The sequence below is a fragment of the Pseudophryne corroboree genome, chromosome 11 (genome assembly GCF_028390025.1).
Source record: "Pseudophryne corroboree isolate aPseCor3 chromosome 11, aPseCor3.hap2, whole genome shotgun sequence".
NCBI lineage: Eukaryota > Metazoa > Chordata > Amphibia > Anura > Myobatrachidae > Pseudophryne > Pseudophryne corroboree.
Genome location: NC_086454.1, coordinates 263,905,945 through 263,927,919, shown reverse-complemented (window position 1 = coordinate 263,927,919; position 21,975 = coordinate 263,905,945). Strand labels below are relative to the sequence as shown.

General features: G+C 46.6%; 1 protein-coding gene across 1 annotated transcript in view; it reads left to right on the top strand.

Annotated features, from left to right (window-relative positions):
* Positions 1-4,301, top strand: part of DYNLRB2 (dynein light chain roadblock-type 2) — a 35,430-nt gene extending 31,129 nt beyond the window's left edge. Inside the window, exon 5 of the mRNA XM_063945372.1 lies at positions 3,478-4,301. Within this exon, the coding sequence (XP_063801442.1) occupies positions 3,478-3,521 (44 nt within the window). The 3' untranslated portion in view covers positions 3,522-4,301. The remainder of the gene's footprint in view (positions 1-3,477) is intronic.
* Positions 4,302-21,975: the final 17,674 nt, after the last annotated feature.

The window sequence follows — 21,975 nt, the reverse complement described above, 5'->3', positions numbered from 1 at the left end:
GAAGTCTTCCACATGATTGTGAACCGTTTGGAAAGACCAAAGGTGGACATGATGGCGTCCCGCCTGAACAAAAAACTGGACAGGTATTGCGCCAGGTCAAGAGACCCTCAGGCAATAGCTGTGGACGCTCTGGTAACACCGTGGGTGTACCAGTCGGTGTATGTGTTCCCTCCTCTGCTTCTCATACCTAAGGTACTGAGAATTATAAGAAGTAGAGGAGTAAGAACTATACTCGTGGCTCCGGATTGGCCAAGAAGGACTTGGTACCCGGAACTTCAAGAGATGCTCACAGAGGACTCATGGCCTCTGCCGCTAAGAAGGGACTTGCTTCAGCAAGTACCATGTCTGTTCCAAGACTTACCGCGGCTGCGTTTGACGGCATGGCGGTTGAACGCCGGATCCTAAGGGAAAAAGGCATTCCGGAAGAGGTCATTCCTACCCTGGTCAAAGCCAGGAAGGAGGTGATCGCACAACATTATCACCACATGTGGCGAAAATATGCTGCGTGGTGTGAGGCCAGGAAGGCCCCACGAAGAAATTTCAACTCGGTCGATTCCTGCATTTCCTGCAAACAGGAGTGTCTATGGGCCTCAAATTGGGGTCCATTAAGGTTCAAATTTCGGCCCTGTCGATTTTCTTCCAGAAAGAATTGGCTTCAGTTCCTGAAGTCCAGAAGTTTGTCAAGGGAGTACTGCATATACAACCCCCTTTTGTGCCTCCAGTGGCACTGTGGGATCTCAACGTAGTTCTGGGATTCCTCAAATCACATTGGTTTAAACCGCTCAAATCTGTGGATTTGAAATATCTCACATGGAAAGTGACCATGATGTTGGCCCTGGCCTCGGCCAGGCGAGTGTCAGAATTGGCGGCTTTGTCTCACAAAAGCCCATATCTGATTGTCCATTCGGACAGGGCAGAGCTGCGGACTCGTCCCCAGTTTCTCCCTAAGGTGGTGTCAGCGTTTCACCTGAACCAGCTTATTGTGGTACCTGCGGCTACTAGGGACTTGGAGGACTCCAAGTTGCTAGATGTTGTCAGGGCCCTGAAAATATAGGTTTCCAGGACGGCTGGAGTCAGGAAAACTGACTTGCTGTTATCCTGTATGCACCCAACAAACTGGGTGCTCTTGCTTCTAAGCAGACGATTGCTAGTTGGATGTGTAGTACAATTCAGCTTGCACATTCTGTGGCAGGCTTGCCACAGCCAAAATATGTAAATGCCCATTCCACAAGGAAGGTGGGCTCATCTTGGGCGGCTGCCCGAGGGGTCTCGGCTTTACAACTTTGCCGAGCTGCTACTTGGTCAGGGGCACACCCTGGCTGAGGAGGACCTGGAGTTCTCTCACTCGGTGCTGCAGAGTCATCCGCACTCTCCCGCCCGTTTGGGAGCTTTGGTATAATCCCCATGGTCCTGACGGAGTCCCCAGCATCCACTTAGGACGTCAGAGAAAATAAGAATTTACTTACCGATAATTCTATTTCTCGTAGTCCGTAGTGGATGCTGGGCGCCCATCCCAAGTGCGGATTGTCTGCAATACTTGTACATAGTTATTGTTACAAAAATCGGGTTATTATTGTTGTGAGCCATCTTTTCAGAGGCTCCTCTGTTATCATGCTGTTAACTGGGTTTAGATCACGAGTTATACGGTGTGATTGGTGTGGCTGGTATGAGTCTTACCCGGGATTCAAAATCCTTCCTTATTGTGTACGCTCGTCCGGGCACAGTATCCTAACTGAGGCTTGGAGGAGGGTCATAGGGGGAGGAGCCAGTGCACACCACCTGATCCTAAAGCTTTTACTTTTGTGCCCTGTCTCCTGCGGAGCCGCTATTCCCCATGGTCCTGACGGAGTCCCCAGCATCCACTACGGACTACGAGAAATAGAATTATCGGTAAGTAAATTCTTATTTTTTTCCAGTAGAACTACAGGTACCAGCGGGCCCGTTTTCTCCCGCATGCTGGTACTTGTGGTTCTCCAAGTACCAGCTTGCGGGGGAGGCTTGCTGGGACTTGTAGTACTACTGGTAAAAACAATATTCTTTCAATTTTCAAAAGGCTATCAGCCCCCCATCCGCAGCCCTTGGATGGGGGGGGGACAGGCTCGGGCTTCACCCCTGGCCCTTGGGTGGCTTGGGGAGGGGAACCCTTTGATTAAAGGGGTCCCCACTCCTCCAGGGTACCCCAGCCAGGGGTGACTAGTTGCGTATTTAATGCCACGGCCGCAGGGCGCCGTATAAAAGTGACCCCCGGCTGTTGCATTATCTACCCAGCTAGTGGAGCCCGATGCTGGTGTAAAAAATACGGGGGACCCCTACTCTTTTGTCCTCCGTATTTTTTGCACCAGGTGCAGAGCCCGGTGCTGGTTTTAAAAATACGGGGGATCCCCTGTCAGTTTTTCCCCCGGATTTTTAGAACCAGGACCGTCTCGAAGAGCCCGAGGCTGGTTATGCTTTGGATTTTTTTTAGGGTTTTTTCCCGTTTTTTTAAAATCTAATCAAAATCCGTCAAATCGGCCGTTTTTCGACAGCGGGACTGTCGAATCCGTTTTTTATTGAATATGTTGAATTTCGGCACCCACTTGCCGGAATTCGACGTTCGAATTGTGTCGAATTAAAAAACGGGCGAAAAATTGCCGCGATTCGCCGGCAATTGCATATACCCCATAATCCAGCAAATTGGTCAAGTATCAAAATTTTGAAAATGACAATTATACCTGCCTGATCTTATTCAGCTATACGTATAGAGGTTACTTGCAAAACCTCAAAGTCTCTTTGACCTGTAAAATGAACATGTCATGTCAGTTTGCTGTACCCTAGAAAATATAGCATCTGTATTGTAAGCAAATTCAGTAAGAATATCTAAATTTGTTTAAGTACGTATGTATAAATTGGTTACAATAGCTCAGGAAAAATGAGGTCTAAATGAGCATAGGTGATGTCAAATGAAGCATATTATTTTAAACCTATATAAAAAGGCATCAAACTCCGTAGTGATAAATACAATACATCAATAAAAAAGCAATATGAACGATGATATTCTCAGAAATAGTATAGTATAACACACTAAAGCTGGGTACACACTCGCCGATATATTGGCCATTTGAATGAATGGGCAAAATATTGCAAGCCCGTCGGCGGGTGTGTACACCCGATATGTCTGTGAACGACATCATTCACAGACATATTGCATCAGCGGTGCAGCACAGCCAATGGCCGATATATTAGTGCATCTGGCTATGTGTACAGGTGTTCTGTCGACCACCCTAATTGCCTCTGCTGTTGGCAGTTTTGCTAAGCAGTGAATGGCTGGTGAGAGGGTAGGGTCAATAATAGGAGTGCAAAACCATGTTGCACTGTAAGTGGGGCAGATTTCAGTTGTGCAATGAAATTTATAGTTGAGAGGGGTATATCCTAGCATAATTCTAAATTTCATATCAATAATTCTTAAGATATTTACCTTTCATGTATTATTGTTTCCAGACAAAGACTATCTATTGATCGTCATCCAGAACCCGTCAGACTGAAACAAAGCACTGGACGGCCCTGCTGGTTATACCTGTGTTATCCCCTTCCACTGGAACATGTTTGTTTTTTAATTGTTCTCGCTGTTACATTTATTATAAGACTGTCTTCCAGGCCTACATATGATTAGTTTACAATGATTCCTCTGGGAAACAGAAAACTGAAGAAAAATAGAATAAAAAGTGTATTTCTGTTCTTGGACTGCATTATTTGAGACCTACTATTAAAGAAAAGCACAATCTATATTTTTAGCCTTGTTGTTTGTAATCTGACACCATTTTGGCAGGTGTTTTGCTATACTGCTGCCTACCTGTTAGCTGACCTAGATAATCCCAAATACGCAAAGATTTGTCTTCTAATTACACAGCTGCTATGATAAGCGTGGTATTTAAGCTTGTGACTATGTCTCCATTGAGAGGCTAAGAGCTCAGCAGTGCTGTATGTAGCTGATTCATTCTGATAATTGTGACACCAGCACAATGAGAAACCCAGCCTAGGATAGCCAGTGCCTGCAGCTGATACAGAAGGGATGCATGGGAACATGGGGAACTCCTAGCAATCAAGTCCATGAAAAATGGTAGAATCCGAGTGGTTGCTGTGAGCACAGTTACTAATGCACCAGAATTCTAACTTGCTGCCCAAGTCCTAATATTCTATATCTATTATTTGTGCTTTTCGTAATACACATGGGTATATGGTTGAGGAATTGTTAATATGTGTATATGTTTTTCTCATTTACATCTTACAATTTCAACCATCAAAATAAAGACATTTATCATAAAGGTTTACACCAGTTTTTCATATGACTATATTCTGCCTGATGTTTTAACCCTTACAGCTGAACCCGCATCACCCCCTTCCGTTCCCTGTTTAACATTCTGATAGGTAACTGTATTGGTCTTAACTTGCTGATGCTTGCTGTCTTTTTGGATAACCGTGCAGAACTTCCAGTGGTGCTTCCTCAGCGCATCAGCTTTAGATGAGTCAGACCATCAGCGTGCATCCTGTTGGCGCCTGCAGTATGACCCACAGTCCTTCAATGAGTCATTCACCAAATGTTGGAAAAGTTGAACTGCCAATGCAAATAGTCTTGTTTATGAAACGCTACAGCTGTTACCGGTTACCCTAAAACAAATTGTATGTTTGTTATACTATTTATGTTATGCACGTTCTTAAAATACTTGACCTTGCCTAGGTTCTTTTATTTATTTTTGTTTTTTTGTTGAAAGAGTATACATTAAGATTTGTATCTCTTCCTACTCTAGAGCATCCTACAAACAGATGACCATGGGAGAAGCAGTCTTCTTGTAGTCTTTAAGTGTTTGTCCCTGGGATTTATTGACCGACATGGCAAAACAGTTTTAAAAATTACAGCGGGTCACTGGAGATGTATCCAAGGCTCGGGGTAGTCAAAAGAAGTTCAAACCTAGGAAACAAAAGACCTTCAAGGGGCACGAAGGATAAGTATAGCAAGGATTCTTTCAATTTCAACCAAGGAAGCCATGTCAGAGAAAAATTTAGAGACATTTCCGGAAGAGAAGGAAACAAAATCATCCATCATCATACAAAAGTCAGTCTTTTTAAACCACTGTTGAATTGAAGGAGCCTTGCATGATCTCCAAAGAAGAGGTATAATTGCTTTTGCTGCATTATTTAGATGTCTCAATCGGGAGTTTTTATAAACCTTGGCAGGCGCAGATGTGGCATTCAATAACCAGAATCCAGGGTCTGTGGAGACAGTGTCATTGAGGATCGATTCTGAACATTTAAGTACGGTTGCCCAAAAGGAAGTTAAGGAAGAACAGTCCCACCATATATGTAAAAAACTAGCCAAGGTGGAATTGCATCTCCATCACTTGTCCGATACCTTCGTAAACACCTTATGCAGTCTAACAGGTTCTCTATACCATCTATAAATAATCTTATAAAGATTCTCTAAGGTGGCTAAACTGAGTGAACTAGCCTGGGTAGTACGAAATAGTATGAAATAGCGATTCCCAATCCGATATCTGAACTAACCATTGCACGTCCTGCTCCCAAACTTTTGTACTGTATATGAGAGGGGCAAAGGAAAGGAATTTTCTGTAATGAGCACATATAGTTGTGAAACTGTATGAGTTGGGGGTTGAGGATCAACAAATAGACATTCAAAAGAAGTTAATTTCCTAGTTAAATCTGCCAGTTTAAATTAAAAAGTTATAAAATGACGTAATTGGAGATATGTCCAAAGTTCAGAGCCCTGAAGGTTCCAAGACTGTTGAATATCGGAGAAAGAGCACACACCGTCTAGACACTCCAGCTGACCCAATATAAATATGCCAGCCTCTGTTCACATTTTAAAAGAGTAGCTGTGAAGGCCTGGTGAGAAATTCTGATTGTGAAGAAAGAGGTAAGAGGAGAAACTATAGAGGAGATATAGGGTAGGACTCGCAACTTCATCCAGACGTTGAGGGTAGGAGAAACAATTGGGTGAGCTACCTTCGGAAGAAATGGCAGCCTCGGGGAAATCTCTATATATGTGGAGAAACAGCTTTCCTCTAATGAGACCCAAAGCTTCGTATCTTTTGCACGGGTCCATTCTAAAACTCGATTTAACAGAACAGCTTGGTAATAGCTAGTAATATGTGGCAGTTGCATACCTCCATGGTGTTTCCGTCTAAAGAGGATATCGTGCTTAAATCGGGGAGAGGTGCTGCTCCATAAAAATGAGCATATAAGATTCTGAACCACTCAGATCTACGTTGGAAGGATGTGGATAGGATGGGTCTGTAGTTTATACAGAATCTTTAGGAGAGAATCCATTTTAACGTTTATCCTACCAAACCAGAACAAGCGGAAGGATCTCCACTTCTGGTAGTCAGCACGAAGAGATCTTAAAAGAGGAAGAAAGTTTAAGGAGAAAAGTTTAGATAAATTGCTGGATATCTGAACACCCAAATATTGCGGCTTAGTGTCGTGCCAAGTAATAGGAAAGGATTGTTTCAGACCATTAATTATTACCGATGACGCTGTTAGATTCATGGCAACAGATTTAGAATAGTTTATTTTAAAATTAGAAATCTCTCCAAACCGATGGAATTCCACCACTAGATTTGGAAGAGATATCGTCGGTTGTGATACCAGAGCTAGCAGGTCATCTGCAAAAAGGGCCAGTTTATGTTCCTGGCCTCCAACCAGTAAGCCTGAAATATTTGGGTTCATTCTTATGGCTCTAGCAAGAGCCTCTCTACATAATATAAATAAAAGAGGGGATGAAAGGCATCCCTGCCTTGTACCATTTGAAATTTCAAATGGCTCTGACAATGACCCATTGATCCTAACTGTCGCCGTAGGTGCTTCATAAACAGCCATGATTCTATGGAGACAGGTCTGGCCCAGTCCCAGATGACGCAGGACCCCGTTCATAAATTCCCAGTCCACCCCGTCAAATGCTTTTTCCGCATCTGTAGATAATACTATAGAGGGTACTGGGGATAGCAAGGCGTAGTGGATCAAATTTATAATCTTGGTCATGTTGTCTCTGGCTTCTTGACCAAGGGGGTCATTCTGAGTTGATCGTAGGCCTGCAAAATTTTGCAGGGCTACGATCATGTCCATAGACATGCGGGGGAATACCCAGTACAGGGCTATCCTGCACTGCATGTCAGTGCCGCCCCCCCCCCCCCCCCCCCCGCTGCAGAAGTGCAAAAGCACAGCGGCGATGCTTTTGCACTTTAGGAGTAGCTCCCGGCCAGAGCAGCTTTAGCGTGCTGGCCGGGAGCTACTCGTTGCTCCCCGGCTCGCAGCTGCTTCGTGTGACGTCACGCAGCTGCTGCAGGCCGCCCCCCGCACGGTCCAGCCATGCCTGCATTGGCCGGACCGCGTCCATGAAACGGCGGCCAAATGCCGCCGTTCCATCCCCCCGTCCAGCGACCGCCTCTGCCTGTCTATCAGGCAGAGGCGATCGTAGCGCAGCTGCAGCACCGGCGCATGCGCAGTTCTGACCCGATCGCGCTGCTGTGATAAACTACAGCGTGCGATCGGGTCAGAATGACCCCCCTAGTACGAAGCCAACCTGATCTCCATGAATCAGTTTAGGTAAAAGGACTTTTAAACTATTTGATATGAGTTTGGCAAACAAATGTTAGATCAATGTTTAAAAAAAGAAATCTGCCTATTTCTGGAGCAGACACTAGGGTCTTTGCCACTTTTCGGAATAACAGTAATGTGTGCGTCTAATGTTTGGTTTAAAAAATGTGAGACATCAGATGTGGCGTTAAAAGCACGTGTAAGAAGAGGAGCCAGCTTATCCTTAAATGTTTTATAGTATGCGACAGAAAAGCCATCAGGCCCAGGGGGGGAAGAATCAATAGCTGTAATCACTTCCTCAGGGAGAAAGGGTTCATCAAGAGAGTCCACCTCCTCCCGAGAGAGAGTAGGAAAGCCTAAAGAGTTTAAATAGGCGATCACTGTTAGCTATGTGTCGTGTTTAATTAAGTGTACGGCCATGTTCATTTTGAATAGTATGGATGAAAGTTATCGCTCGTTGTTCACGGAGAGCTTTGGCTATAAGTCTACCGGGTTTGTTACCCCATTGATAATAGCGACTTCTGCATTTACTAAAGGACAATTTAATTTCTACTGCGGCGTACACTGGGCTCCACAAGGATAGACATAGGGGTGTAGAGTAGGATCTTGATCCGAGGCACCAACAGGATGAAAAGCTTTGACTGTTCCTAGAATGCATAGCGCTGCCTCCTCTATAACCCCGCCTCCCTGCACAGGAGCTCAGTTTTGTAGTTGGTGCCGCAGATAGCAGGCACATAACAGAGGGGCTGCTCCAGGCAGCCCTAAGAAGAGCTTTTTTTGAAGAAAAAAGTGAAGACTACAAGGGCAGCAGCGGTGGTAAATGTCAGAAGACATTCACTGCTGCAGCTCCAGCTCTCCCCAGCGGCGCTGTACACTCCCGAGCCCTGGTTGCCGGGTAACTACAACAGGAGGCTCCGTTTTTCTTCATGGTCAGGCACACACAACGGGGGCTCTCCGGGATCGCGTGGCCGCGCTTCGGAAGGTGGTAAATGGGTCCCGCTTGCGGGACCCATACTTTATCGCGATCTGGCGCAGTCAGTGGGAGGCGGGCTGCGAGCGCTGGCGGTGGACACTGTGGCAGTACAGGCGATCCCACTAGATCACCAGGGCTTGGGCGCAGGTCAGGTTTTCTCTCTAAACCAGTTTAATAAGAGCCCACAGTACCCGGTGGTTTTGCCAGCAGGGGGATAAGGCTTAGACCTGAAGCCCCTCCCCCAGCCCCAGGGCGCCATTTCCCGCAAATGTTTCCGCCCTGGGGCTGCATATCTGTCTCTCCCTCACTTCCTGTCAGTGTCTGGGTGCCATTTCTCTCAGCTTCACTGTTCCTGGGACTGCTTGGGCAAATCCTCCTGTGTAAAGCCGCCTGGTTGTCAGTGCTGTGACTTTACATGACACTTAAGTATTCTACCTGCCTTTTAGACAGTGTTAGTTAAGAAAGAGTGCATTTAGTCAGGGTTTTCTAGTACAATTACCCTGTGATATACATCCAGTTCTTACTGTGCAGTGTTATATCTATTGACTACATAGCTATATATATAAGCTAGTCCAGTGCAGTATTATTGTTAGTCACAGTTTGTACAATGCAGAGGTTACTATCTGTGTGTGCATTAGCTAGCTGAGTGGTGTCCATTTTGTGTCTTTCACTCAACTTGCTATCCCTATATTCTATAACCTGAGGGGGCTTGGTGCGTCAGGTTTTATATTTATATAGGATTTTCACAAAGATATACTTTAATACGTATTTTTCTCTGTGATTTTAGTCACCATATCTCTCCTTTATCTCTGCTAGTGCTGACTACACTGAGCAGGGGTTTGGGTAAGAGGTATTGTGCTGCTGCCAATTGTACTGTGTTACCTGATACTGCAAGTTATATCATGTCTGCTTCTGAGGGTAACGGTTCTGGGGCTGAACACACTGCCGGTGTTGCTGAAGCCACAGATCCCTATGAGGAGAATATAGCAGCTGTGGGCTCTGGTTCTGGGGGCTCCTTGCCCCCCAGTGGAACTGTGGCAACGGAGGTAAATAATGACCCACTGTGGGCTGCTTTTTCCACGCTTCTACATACGCTAGTTAATAAACTAACACCCCCTATGGGACCCCCTATGCCGGTACAACCGTATGTGGTCCCTGCAGCTAATCCGCCGTGGGCGGACAATTTATCTGCTCAATTGAAGAAGTTGAACCAGTCCCTGACTACTAAAAAGTCTGACCCTCGCTCGCCCAAGCCCAAGGGGTCCTATAAGCGAGCTCTAATCTCACAATCCACTGCTGTCACTGCACCTCGTCTGATGAAGATGGCACTTACACTGACCCCACAAATTCTGACGCAGATACTGCTTATGGAAAGGGTAGTTCACATATGGATGTTCCTGATCTTTTGGAGGCTATTAAGTTGATTTTGCAGATTACGGATGATCCCGAGCCATCCGTCCCTCCTAAGAAACCAGATAGGTTCAAGCGTCAGAAGGTGGTTAAACAAGTTTTACCTCACTCTGACCACCTAGTGGATATACATCAGGAACCCTGGGAAAACCCGGGTAAGAAGTTTGTGCCTCAAAAGAAGATGCTGGCTCGCTATCCCCTCATGCCAGAGCTGTCTAAAAATTGGGAAACGCCTCCTCCAGTAGACTCACATGTGGCTAGGATGGTGGTTTCCTCAGCTCTACCTGTCACTACCGTCACGTCTCTAAAAGAGCCTACGGATAAACGTGTGGAGGGTTGTCTGAAAGCGATTTATACCCTTGCGGGTGCTGCACAAAGGCCCACTATTGCAGCAACATGGGCTGCAGAGGCTATTGAAGCATGGGCCTTGGCATTAGAAGCTGAAATCTCTTCTGACCATGCTAGACAATGCTTGTCATATATTGTCACAGCTTCTCGCTATATTAAAGAGGCGGCTTCTGATGCCGGTATCCTAGCAGCCAAGGCCTCTACTACGTCAGTCCTGGCTCGCCGGATATTGTGGCTGAGATCCTGGTCTGTGGAGGTACTCCCTTTCAAGGGAGATATTCTGTTAGGGGAGGACTTAAATAAGATAGTAGCTGACTTGGCTACTGCCAAAACTGCCTGTCTGCCAAGTACCACTCCTTCTGTGTCGAAGGCTAAAGGTACTTCGTTTCGCCCCTTTCGTCCTTCAGGTAAAGCAAAAGGTCAGACGTACAACAAGCAGACCCGTACTTCCAAACCTGGTAAGCCAAAGCCCAAAAGAGCCTGGGCGGCCCGTCAACCAGCTTCCAAGACCGATAAGCCTGCCGCATGACGGGGCGGGCCTTCCCCTGGGGGATCCCAGGGGTGAGGGGCCGGCTTCTAGGGTATACCCAGGAATGGTTGAAGACCACTTCAGATGCCTGGGTATGGGAAGTCATCACTCGAGGTTACGCCATAGCCTTCAAAATCCAACCCCCTCATCGATTTTGCTGGACAGACGTCCCGTTGGACCATACAAAGGCAAACACTCTACATTCGGTGGTACAGACCCTCCTGGATACAGGAGTCGTAGTACAGGTGCCTCTTGCGCAGAGGGGCCGGGGGTATTATTCTCCGCTGTTTCTAGTCCCGAAACCGAATGGGTCCTCCCGGCCCATTCTCAACCTCAAGGCATTGAACAGGTTTGTGAAGGTTTCCAAGTTCCGTATGGAAACCCTTCGCTCTATAGTTCTGGCCTTGGAACCTGGGGACTACATGGTCTCCCTGGATATACAGGATGCTTACCTGCATATTCCTATAGCAGCGTCACATCAGCAATACCTGAGGTTTGCAATTGGCAACCTCCATTACCAGTTTCGGGCGTTACCTTTTTGGTTTAACAACGGCTCCGCGAGTCTTCACCAAAGTCATGGCGGTGATGACGGTGGTACTCCGCCGTCAAGGGGTCAGGATACTGCCGTATGTGGACGACTTGTTAATCCTGGCAAATTCCCCAGAACTTCTCCTACGTCATTTGGATATGACGATCCGGTTTCTACAAGCCCACGGGTGGCTCATCAACTGGAAAAAATCCTCCCTGGTCACTGCTCAGAGCATGGTGCACCTGGGAGCGCTATTGGACACCCACAACCAGAGGTTGTTCTTGTCTCAGGAGAAAATCCTGAAGCTTCAGGGCAGGATTCGTTGCTTCCTTTCTCGTCCGCAAGTGCCAATACATTCGGCGATGCAGGTGCTGGGCCTCATGGTCTCAGCATTCGACATGGTGGAGTATGCTCAATTCCATTCTCACCCCCTCCAGAGGCTAATTCTAGCCAAGTGGGACGGCCTGCCTCACCGGATCAGGTCTCACATGATCTCATTGACTCCGGAGGTTCGTCTGTTGCTGCTCTGGTGGCTCCAGGACCAACAATTGTGCAGGGGCCGTCCCTTCTGGATATCCAACTGGGTCCTGTTGACGACGGATGCCAGTCTAAGAGGTTGGGGCGCAGTGCTGGAGCAACACTCCCTTCAGGGTCGGTGGACCAAGGAGGAGTCCCTCCTCTCAATCAACATTCTGGAATTGCGGGCGGTCTTCAATGCATTGAATCTGGCCCAGCATTTAATTCAGAACCGTCCTGTTCAAATACAGTCGGACAACGCCACCACAGTGGCTTACATAAATCATCAAGGCGGCACTCGAAGCCGTTTGGCAATGAAGGAAGTCTCACGGATTCTACATTGGGCGGAACGCCATCTACCGACCATATCGGAAATATTCATTCCAGGAGTCCTGAATTGGGAAGCGGACTTTCTCAGTCGTCAGGACGTACATGCCGGTGAGTGGGGCCTCCATCCAGAAGTGTTTCAACTCCTACTGGAAAAGTGGGGCCTTCCAGACGTAGATCTGATGGCGTCTCGACACAATCACAAGGTTCTGGTCTTCGGAGCAAGGACAAGGGATCCTCAAGCAACATTCGTGGATGCGCTGGCGGTGCCGTGGAGGTTTTGGCTGCCGTACGTGTTCCCTCCGGTGTCACTCCTGCCCAGGGTAATTCGGAAGTTCAAGCAAGAAAAAGGAATTATGCTTCTCATAGCTCCAGCGTTGCCCAGACGGCACTGGTTCTCAGACCTGCAAGGCCTATCGTCAGAGCGTCCAATTCTACTTCCACAATGCCCAGACCTCCTCATTCAGGGCCCCTGTGTCTACCAGGACCTAGCCCGGCTATCTTTGACGGCGTGGCTCTTGAAGCTTCCGTCTTCAGGGCTAAAGGGTTTTCTGAGGCGGTCATTCAAACTATGTTGCGGGTCTGGAAACCGGCTTCGGATCGGATTTACTATAGGGTCTGGCATTCTTACTTTGTTTGGTGTGCATCTAACAATTATGACGCTTCCAAGTTTAGTATAGCCAAGTTGTTGGCTTTTCTTCAGCAGGGCCTGGATTTAGGCCTGCGTCTGGCCTCCCTCAAGGTTCAAATATCTGCCTTGTCGGTGTGGTTTCAGAGAAAAATTGCGACCTTACCTGATGTGCATACCTTTACTCAGGGTGTGTTGCATATCCAACCTCCCTATGTCCCGCCTGTGGCTCCTTGGGACTTGTCGGTGGTTTTGGAGGTGTTACAAGAGTCTCAGTTTGAACCTCTTGGTTCAGCTGATCTTAAGTGGCTTTCCCTTAAGGTGGTGTTTCTGCTGGCTATTGCCTCAGCTAGAAGCGTGTCGGATTTGGGTGCCTTGTCCTGTAGTTCCCCATATCTGATATTTCACCGTGACCGGGCGGTTCTTAGGACTCGTCCCGGATACTTACCTAAAGTGGTTTCTTCGTTCCACCTTAACCAGGAGATTGTGGTTCCGGCACTTGTTTCTCCTGATCTGTCTTTGGATGTGGTACGGTCTCTCCGTATCTATGTGAAGAGAACTGCTTCTATTAGGAAATCTGATTCTCTCTTTGTGCTGTTTGGATTTCACAAACGGGGCTGGCCAGCTCACAAGCAAACTTTGTCCAGATGGATTAGAATGGTGATTGCACATGCTTATGTGAGGGCTGGCCTCTCGGCTCCTGCTCACATTACAGCCCATTCTACTCGGTCTGTGGGACCTTCTTGGGCGGCCCGCCGTGGTGCGACCCTTGAACAATTGTGCAAGGTGGCTACGTGGTGCTCTGTGAACACATTCATAACGTTCTATGCCTTCGATACTGCTGCTTCCCAGGATGCTTCCTTTTCTTGTGCCCGCTACAGTGCGTCCCCTCCCATAAGGAACTGCTTTAGGACATCCCCTATGTCTATTCTTGTGGAGCCCAGTGTACCCCGCAGCAGAAAACGAGTTTTATGGTAAGAACTTACCTTTGTTAAAACTCTTTCAGCGAGGTACACTGGGCTCCACAAGGCACCCACCCTGACGCACTTAGCTTCTTTGGGTTGGTATGGCATTAGCCACTCACAGTTCTCCTGTCGTGAGAGTGTAGTGTATGTGGCTACTAACCGTTGTCGTCTCTTTTCCTGCTACTGCATTGGGCTGGTTAACTAAAAACTGAGCTCCTGTGCAGGGAGGCGGGGTTAAAGAGGAGGCGGTGCTATGCATTCTGGGAACAGTCAAAGCTTTTCAGCCTGTTGGTGCCTCGGATAAAGATCCTACTCTACACCCCTATGTCTATCCTTGTGGAGCCCAGTGTACCTCGCAGAAAGAGTTTTAACAAAGGTAAGTTCTTACCATAAAACTCATTTTTATCAGAGAGAAGCCTATTAAGGGCGGCTCGAGCCTCCTCAAGTTCAACATGATATGTAGGAGATTGAAAGGCTTTATGTGATGTTTCTAGGAGTTTAATTTTATCAAGTAATTCGTCAAGTTTTTGCATCTTTTGTGCAAACCAAGTTGTATACAAGTCCCTCTTCGGACACATTTATGAGCTTTCCAAATTGATATGTCAGACGTGTCATCCTGGACATTGTCACCAATATAGAAATCAATGGTTGTGTCTAATTTAGATTTGTATAAACATCTTGCAAGAATGTATCATTAAAGTGCCAAGACCAAGGCTTCCTAGATTGTTGAGGGAGTGTGAGCTGAAGGTATACAAGAGCATGGTCTGACCACGTGATCGAGCCTATGGAGGCATCTGATAAAAGGTGAAGATGGCGGTGACTAAGAAACAAATAATCAAGTCTGGAATAGGTATTATTGGCATACAAGTAATATGAGTAATCTAAGTCTGAGGGGTGGAATAGTCTCCAGGTGTCGATCAACTGATGGGCAAGAAGGGTACGGTGCACTCTACTGTACCCCCTCTCAGGTCTAAAAGAGGCTTTGGTGGAAGTATCCCATGTGGGGTCCAACGACCAATTCAAGTCACCACCCATCACAACTATCCCAGCTAACAAAGTTTTAGAATACTCTAATACAGAAGAAATAAAATTTGGTTGTTTCACATTTGGGGCATATATTTTCAACAGAGAGAACTGCTGGTTATCAATATCACATTTAACCAATAGATCTCTACCTTCAACCAATTTGTGAGACGATACATTAGTGATCAGAAAATGTCTAGCAATTAATATAACAACTCCTAAAGTCTTACCAACTGAGTTATTAGACATAAAAACATGTGGGTAATAATGGCTCTTGAGTGAAGGAACGTTTCATAGCCTAAAGTGCATTGCTTGAATAAGGGCTATGTCGACTTTATCATTCATAAGACATTTGAGAAGCCTAGATCGTTTCTCAGGGATATTTAATCCCTTGACATTAAAAGAAACAACCTCCAAATTAGCAGGACCAGACATTGTCAAACATTAGAACTATTAGCCAAAACCCAATAACACAAGCATGAACATTTATACCATACATGAGAAAGACTCCACCTCAGAAAAGAGAAGAAAAGGAAAAGTAAGGAACAGAAGGAAGCCAAGTGAAGAAAGAGCAAAAATGAAAGGGAGGAAACAAAAATGGTGTCATTAAGAACAACAAACAATGATTCTCATACCAGAAATAACATGAGAATGTGGTTATAGAGAGAAACAAAATTAAGAGAATAGCTGTCATCAGACCAGGAGGGGAAACTTGCCGCCTCACGGTCCGATAACTTTCTAGGTGCAGCATAATGGGGTTGTATAGCGGATCGACTGTGGCATCAACCCACACCAGAACAAGCCTAAGTGTCTGAACCAGAGCAGCAATAGCATAAAATAAAAGCATTGTGAGGAATATAGATACCTTGAAACAAGCAAAACATTTATAAAAGTAAGGAGATCACCATAAATGTGCTTCTAATAATATCTATAGGGGTCATTCCGAGTTGTTCGCTCGCAAGCTGCTTTTAGCAGCTTTGCACACGCTAAGCCGCCGCCTACTGGGAGTGAATCTTAGCTTATCAAAATTACGAACGAAAGATTAGCAGAATTGCGAATAGACACTTCTTAGCAGTTTCTGAGTAGCTCCACACTTACTCGGCATCTGCGATCAGTTCAGTCAGTTTCGTTCCTGGGTTGACGTCACAAACACACCCAGCGTTCGCCCAGACACTCCTCCGTTTCTCCAGCCACTCCCGCGTTTTTCCCAGAAACTGTAGCGTTTTTTCGCACACACCCATAAAACGGCCAGTTTCCGCCCAGAAACACCCACTTCCTGTCAATCACATTACGATCACCAGAATGAAGAAAAAACCTCGTAATGCTGTGAGTAAAATACCTAACTGCATAGCAAATTTACTTGGTGCAGTCGCACTGCGGACATTGGGGGTCATTCCGAGTTGTTCGCTCGCAAGCTGCTTTTAGCAGCTTTGCACACGCTAAGCCGCCGCCTACTGGGAGTGAATCTTAGCTTATCAAAATTACGAACGAAAGATTAGCAGAATTGCGAATAGACACTTCTTAGCAGTTTCTGAGTAGCTCCACACTTACTCGGCATCTGCGATCAGTTCAGTCAGTTTCGTTCCTGGGTTGACGTCACAAACACACCCAGCGTTCGCCCAGACACTCCTCCGTTTCTCCAGCCACTCCCGCGTTTTTCCCAGAAACGGTAGCGTTTTTTCGCACACACCCATAAAACGGCCAGTTTCCGCCCAGAAACACCCACTTCCTGTCAATCACATTACGATCACCAGAATGAAGAAAAAACCTCGTAATGCTGTGAGTAAAATACCTAACTGCATAGCAAATTTACTTGGTGCAGTCGCACTGCGGACATTGGGGGTCATTCCGAGTTGTTCGCTCGCAAGCTGCTTTTAGCAGCTTTGCACACGCTAAGCCGCCGCCTACTGGGAGTGAATCTTAGCTTATCAAAATTACGAACGAAAGATTAGCAGAATTGCGAATAGACACTTCTTAGCAGTTTCTGAGTAGCTCCACACTTACTCGGCATCTGCGATCAGTTCAGTCAGTTTCGTTCCTGGGTTGACGTCACAAACACACCCAGCGTTCGCCCAGACACTCCTCCGTTTCTCCAGCCACTCCCGCGTTTTTCCCAGAAACGGTAGCGTTTTTTCGCACACACCCATAAAACGGCCAGTTTCCGCCCAGAAACACCCACTTCCTGTCAATCACATTACGATCACCAGAATGAAGAAAAAACCTCGTAATGCTGTGAGTAAAATACCTAACTGCATAGCAAATTTACTTGGTGCAGTCGCACTGCGGACATTGGGGGTCATTCCGAGTTGTTCGCTCGCAAGCTGCTTTTAGCAGCTTTGCACACGCTAAGCCGCCGCCTACTCGGAGTGAATCTTAGCATATTAAAATTGCGAACGAAAGATTAGCAGAATTGCGAATAGACACTTCTTAGCAGTTTCTGAGTAGCTCCAGACTTACTCGGCATCTGCGATCAGTTCAGTGCTTGTCGTTCCTGGTTTGACGCCACAAACACACCCAGCGTTCGCCCAGACACTCCTCCGTTTCTCCAGCCACTCCCGCGTTTTTCCCAGAAACGGTAGCGTTTTTTCACACACTCCCATAAAACGGCCTGTTTCCGCCCAGAAACACCCACTTCCTGTCAATCACATTACGATCACCAGAACGAATAAAAAACCTCGTAATGCCGTGAGTAAAATTCCTAACTGCATAGCAAATTTACTTGGCGCAGTCGCACTGCGGACATTGCGCATGCGCATTAGCGACTATTCGCTCCGTTGCGACAAAAAAATAATGAGTGAACAACTCGGAATGACCCCCATTGCGCATGCGCATTAGCGACTAATCGCTCCGTTGCGAGAAAAAAATAACGAGCGAACAACTCGGAATGACCCCCTATATCTGAGAAGGAAAGCCATCAATCGCCTTTGTGAGTTGAAACATATATAGAAATAAACAGACAATATGTTTATAACATAGGCTGGATGTGTGTAACTACACTGACGGTGTCACATATGGAGACAAAAGAAACAAGTCCAACATATGAGTAAAAGAACTATTGTATAAGGTGGGAAACCACCCTATCTCCCGGCGCAATTTTGCTGAATATTTACCAAGGTCAGATAATCATCAGCTGCAAGTAATTAAGAGCTTTTGCGGAGCCCCAAAAAGAAACAAATACAAAACCAAAGGATTATATGCGCTTGATGTACTGACAATATTTACTAATCATTTACTTTTCCACTGTATGTGTAGAATATGTTTGGATTCATTAAATAAACGAGAAACTTGCTTTTGATAAAAAGTTTTTACTGTGCTCTTATTAAAATAAACTTTATAATAGCAATTGTGATAACAACTGTACTAGTATAATTTATAAATAGAAAATATATAAATCAAAACAGAGCTGGATATCAACAGTCAGTTCTGGACCAGAGCCAAGATTTTTTTGTAGACTCTGCACATTATTTGCTAAATAGCAACAGTGTTATTCCTTTCAATAAAGGCAGCCACGTATTGATAGTAAAAATAGTAGAATTGCTACAAACAGTGAGCACACACCGTGAAATACTGGAGTCCTGCAGTGTAATCAATTAATAACAGTGATGATTCACCTGCCACCGGCGTCCCGGTGCAGGACACAACTCTATAGGTAATTTACCCGATCCAGCGAGAATATAGAAAGTACCAGAGATGATGATATAATTTGTCCAGTGTATGCTCACCCTGTATGTAGCTCCACAAAGCCGCTGGTATGATTAATTGTCAGAGTCCAATTCTGACATGCGGGATGGATAGCACACCTTTCTCCCGTTGGAGACACCCGCAATGGTGACATTGACTGCAATCAGACGACGCTTCCAGCACACTGACACCCACGTGTGTAAGGTAATGTGGAGCCGGATTTCTACCATCTGCTGCTGCTTGTATGACCTGTCCCAACGTGCATGTAATAACCGCTCCTGTAGTCAGTCGAGTAGTCGCGAATGGCTCGGCACTGAAGCACTGTATCGGTCCGTAGCTCGGAGATACCAGCTCAATCGACAGGGTTGACTTGGGTCTCCTTCTAGAAGGTGAAGCTTGTTTCCAGACGTCGGTGTGAAACTTGAAGTATGGCATCTCTGCCCGACTATGGTAAGATTTCTAATCAGCAAGATCAACAGGTGATATGCCCAATGAAGAAAAGAAGGCCTGTAAAGAAAATGGGTAGCCCCAGAGATATTGCAGATCCGATTTACATAGAGTGTCAATAAGGGGCTTCAGAGCATGTCATTGCTGCAGAGTAGACCATGAAAGATTAGGGAATAGTTGTATCCTATTACCATTAAAGTGTAGGCCCTCAAGCTGTCGAACTTTCCTGAGGATTTCCTCTTTTTGGGTGTAGTAGTGGAGATGATGTATGACATCTCGTGGTTTAACAGTTGGGAGACCTCTGTGCCTCAAGGCACGATGAGCCCTATCAAATTGAATTTCGCTGCTCGGGCTCAATAGCTACCCCTGGCAGTCCTCTTAATTTGCTGAGGAGCGGATTCATGTGTCAGATGTGGGGTCCTCCAGAGAGCCTGGAGTGCACATATGCCGAGTCCAAGCTGCAGCCGGGCACAGGAGCGCCACCTCACCTCAAACTGACTTGCGAGGGAGATCTTTAAGCCTCAGGGTTCAGTGGCAGGCGAGGGGATCCAGGCTGTATCAGTGCAGGGCCAGGAGCAAAGGGGAGCTGTGAGACAAGGCACCAGCATCCAGTGGGGGCAGCAGGAGATCAAGCCAGCTGCCTCAGGGGCCCAGGTAGGCTACAAACAGGAGTAGGCTCCAGATGCGTTGAAGAGCCCAGCGGGCTCCGAGTGGCTAAACGTGCAAGGTCTGAGACACCCACTTTAAGTTTCTGTGCACATTAGTGCGTCCTTATAGGCCACCATCAGTCCCACCATCGAAACTTGTGCAGTTCTCCATCTGACCATAGCCTCCTATGCACTTCCATGACACCCACACTGAGTGGACCATGCTTGTGTGCACTACTAGCCACCGCCCAGGAGCATCCATCACTTTTCTGCCACATTTATAAAACAGCATGAATTGATCTCAACGTCGTAATGCATGCACTGTAGGGGTTTCAGAAATTTTTGCAAACGCACAGTTGAAAATAATCGCTTCACTACGTGACCATTGGCATTGCATGCACATTGTATGTGACTCTGCGTCACGCCCACTGAGTGCTTTTTAATAATATTCAATAAAGACTGGTACAAGATAAAAGGTAAAACAAGCTTATCTCATGAATATTAATGTTTTGAAGCAGCATCAGTGGTGACGTATACACAGCTTGGAATATCAATTTCCAGATGACCAGGAAAAGATAGTACTAATGGAGGGAGGCCATCCAACTTGTTCTATACAATTACTTCAAAATGCATTGGTGGGCCTCCCTCCTACATACTGGAAGATGACATTACAGTACTTACCTTCCCCAGTCACCTGCTGCTCCTATTCCTTACTTCCTAATGCTATGCTGTGCAGTACATGGCCGCCTTCCTGAATATTGGAAGATGACAATACTTACCTCCTCCCCAGTTACCTGCTGATTCTACTTCTTAATTCCTGATGCTATGCTGTGCAGTACATGGCCTACCTCCTGCATACTAGAAGATTACATTACTTACCTCCTCCCCAGTTATGCTGCTCCTACTCCTTACTTCCTGATGATACGCTGTGGGGTACAGGGCCTCCCTCCTGCATACTGGCAGACGACAATACTTACTTCCTCCCCAGTTACCTGCTGCTCCTACTCCTTTTTACTTCCTGATGCTATGCTGTACAGTACATGGCCTCCATCCTGCATACTGGAAGATGACATTACTTACCTCCTCCCCAGTTACCTGCTGCTCCTAATCCTCACTTCCTGATGCTAGGCTGTGCAGTACATGACCTCCCTCCTGCATACTGGAAGATGACAATACTTACCTCCCCCTAGTCACCTGCTGCTCCTACTCCTTACTTCCTGATGCTACGCTCAGGGGTACAGGGCCTCCCTCCTGCATACTGGAAGATGACATTACTTACCTCCTCCCCAGTTACCTGCTGCTCCTATTCCTTGCTTCCTAATGCTGTGCAGTACATGGCCGCCTTCCTGAATATTGGAAGATGACAATACTTACCTCCCCCTAGTCACCTGCTGCTACTACTCCTTACTTCCTGATGCTAGGCTGTGCAGTACATGACCTCCCTCCTGCATACTGGAAGATGACAATACTTACCTCCCCCTAGTCACCTGCTGCTACTACTCCTTACTTCCTGATGCTAGGCTGTGCAGTACATGGCCTCTATCCTGCATACTGGAAGATGACATTACTTACCTCCTCCCCAGTAACCTGCTGCTCCAAATCCTTACTTCCTGATGCTAGGCTGTGCAGTACATGACCTCCCTCCTGCATACTGGAAGATGACAATACTTACCTCCCCCTAGTCACCTGCTGCTCCTACTCCTTACTTCCTGATGCTACGCTCAGGGGTACAGGGCCTCCCTCCTGCAAACTGGAATATGACATTACTTACCTCCTCCCCAGTTACCTTCTGCTCTTAATCCTTACTTCCTGATGCTAGGCTGTGCCGTACGTTGCCTCCCTCCTGCATACTGGAAGACGAAATTACTTACCTCCCCCCAGTCACCTGCTGCTCCTACTCCTTACTTCCTGATGCTACGCTGAGGGGTACATGGCCTACCTCCTGAATATTGGACGATGACATTACATACCTTCCCCCCAATTACCTACTACTCCTACTGCTTACTTCCTGATGCTAGGCTATGCAGTACATGGCCTCCCTCCTGCATATTGGAAGATAACATTACTTACCTCCCCCCTGCTCCTACTCACTTTCTGATGCTAGACTGTGCGTTACATGGCCTCCCTCCAGTAGGGTTGCCACCTCATGCATCATCGATTCCTGGAGATCCCCCTCCCCCCTACTTTCATATAGACAGAAAGTCCAGAACAATTTGGTACGCTTTTAACTAGAGATGAACCCTACTGGACTTCACTACCCGAGCCCGGATCCGAGTCAGGCTCGGGTTTTCCCACCTGACTCGGAAAACAGAACAAGGCAAAATGTCATCATCCTGCTGTCGGATTCTCGTGGGGCTTGGATTCC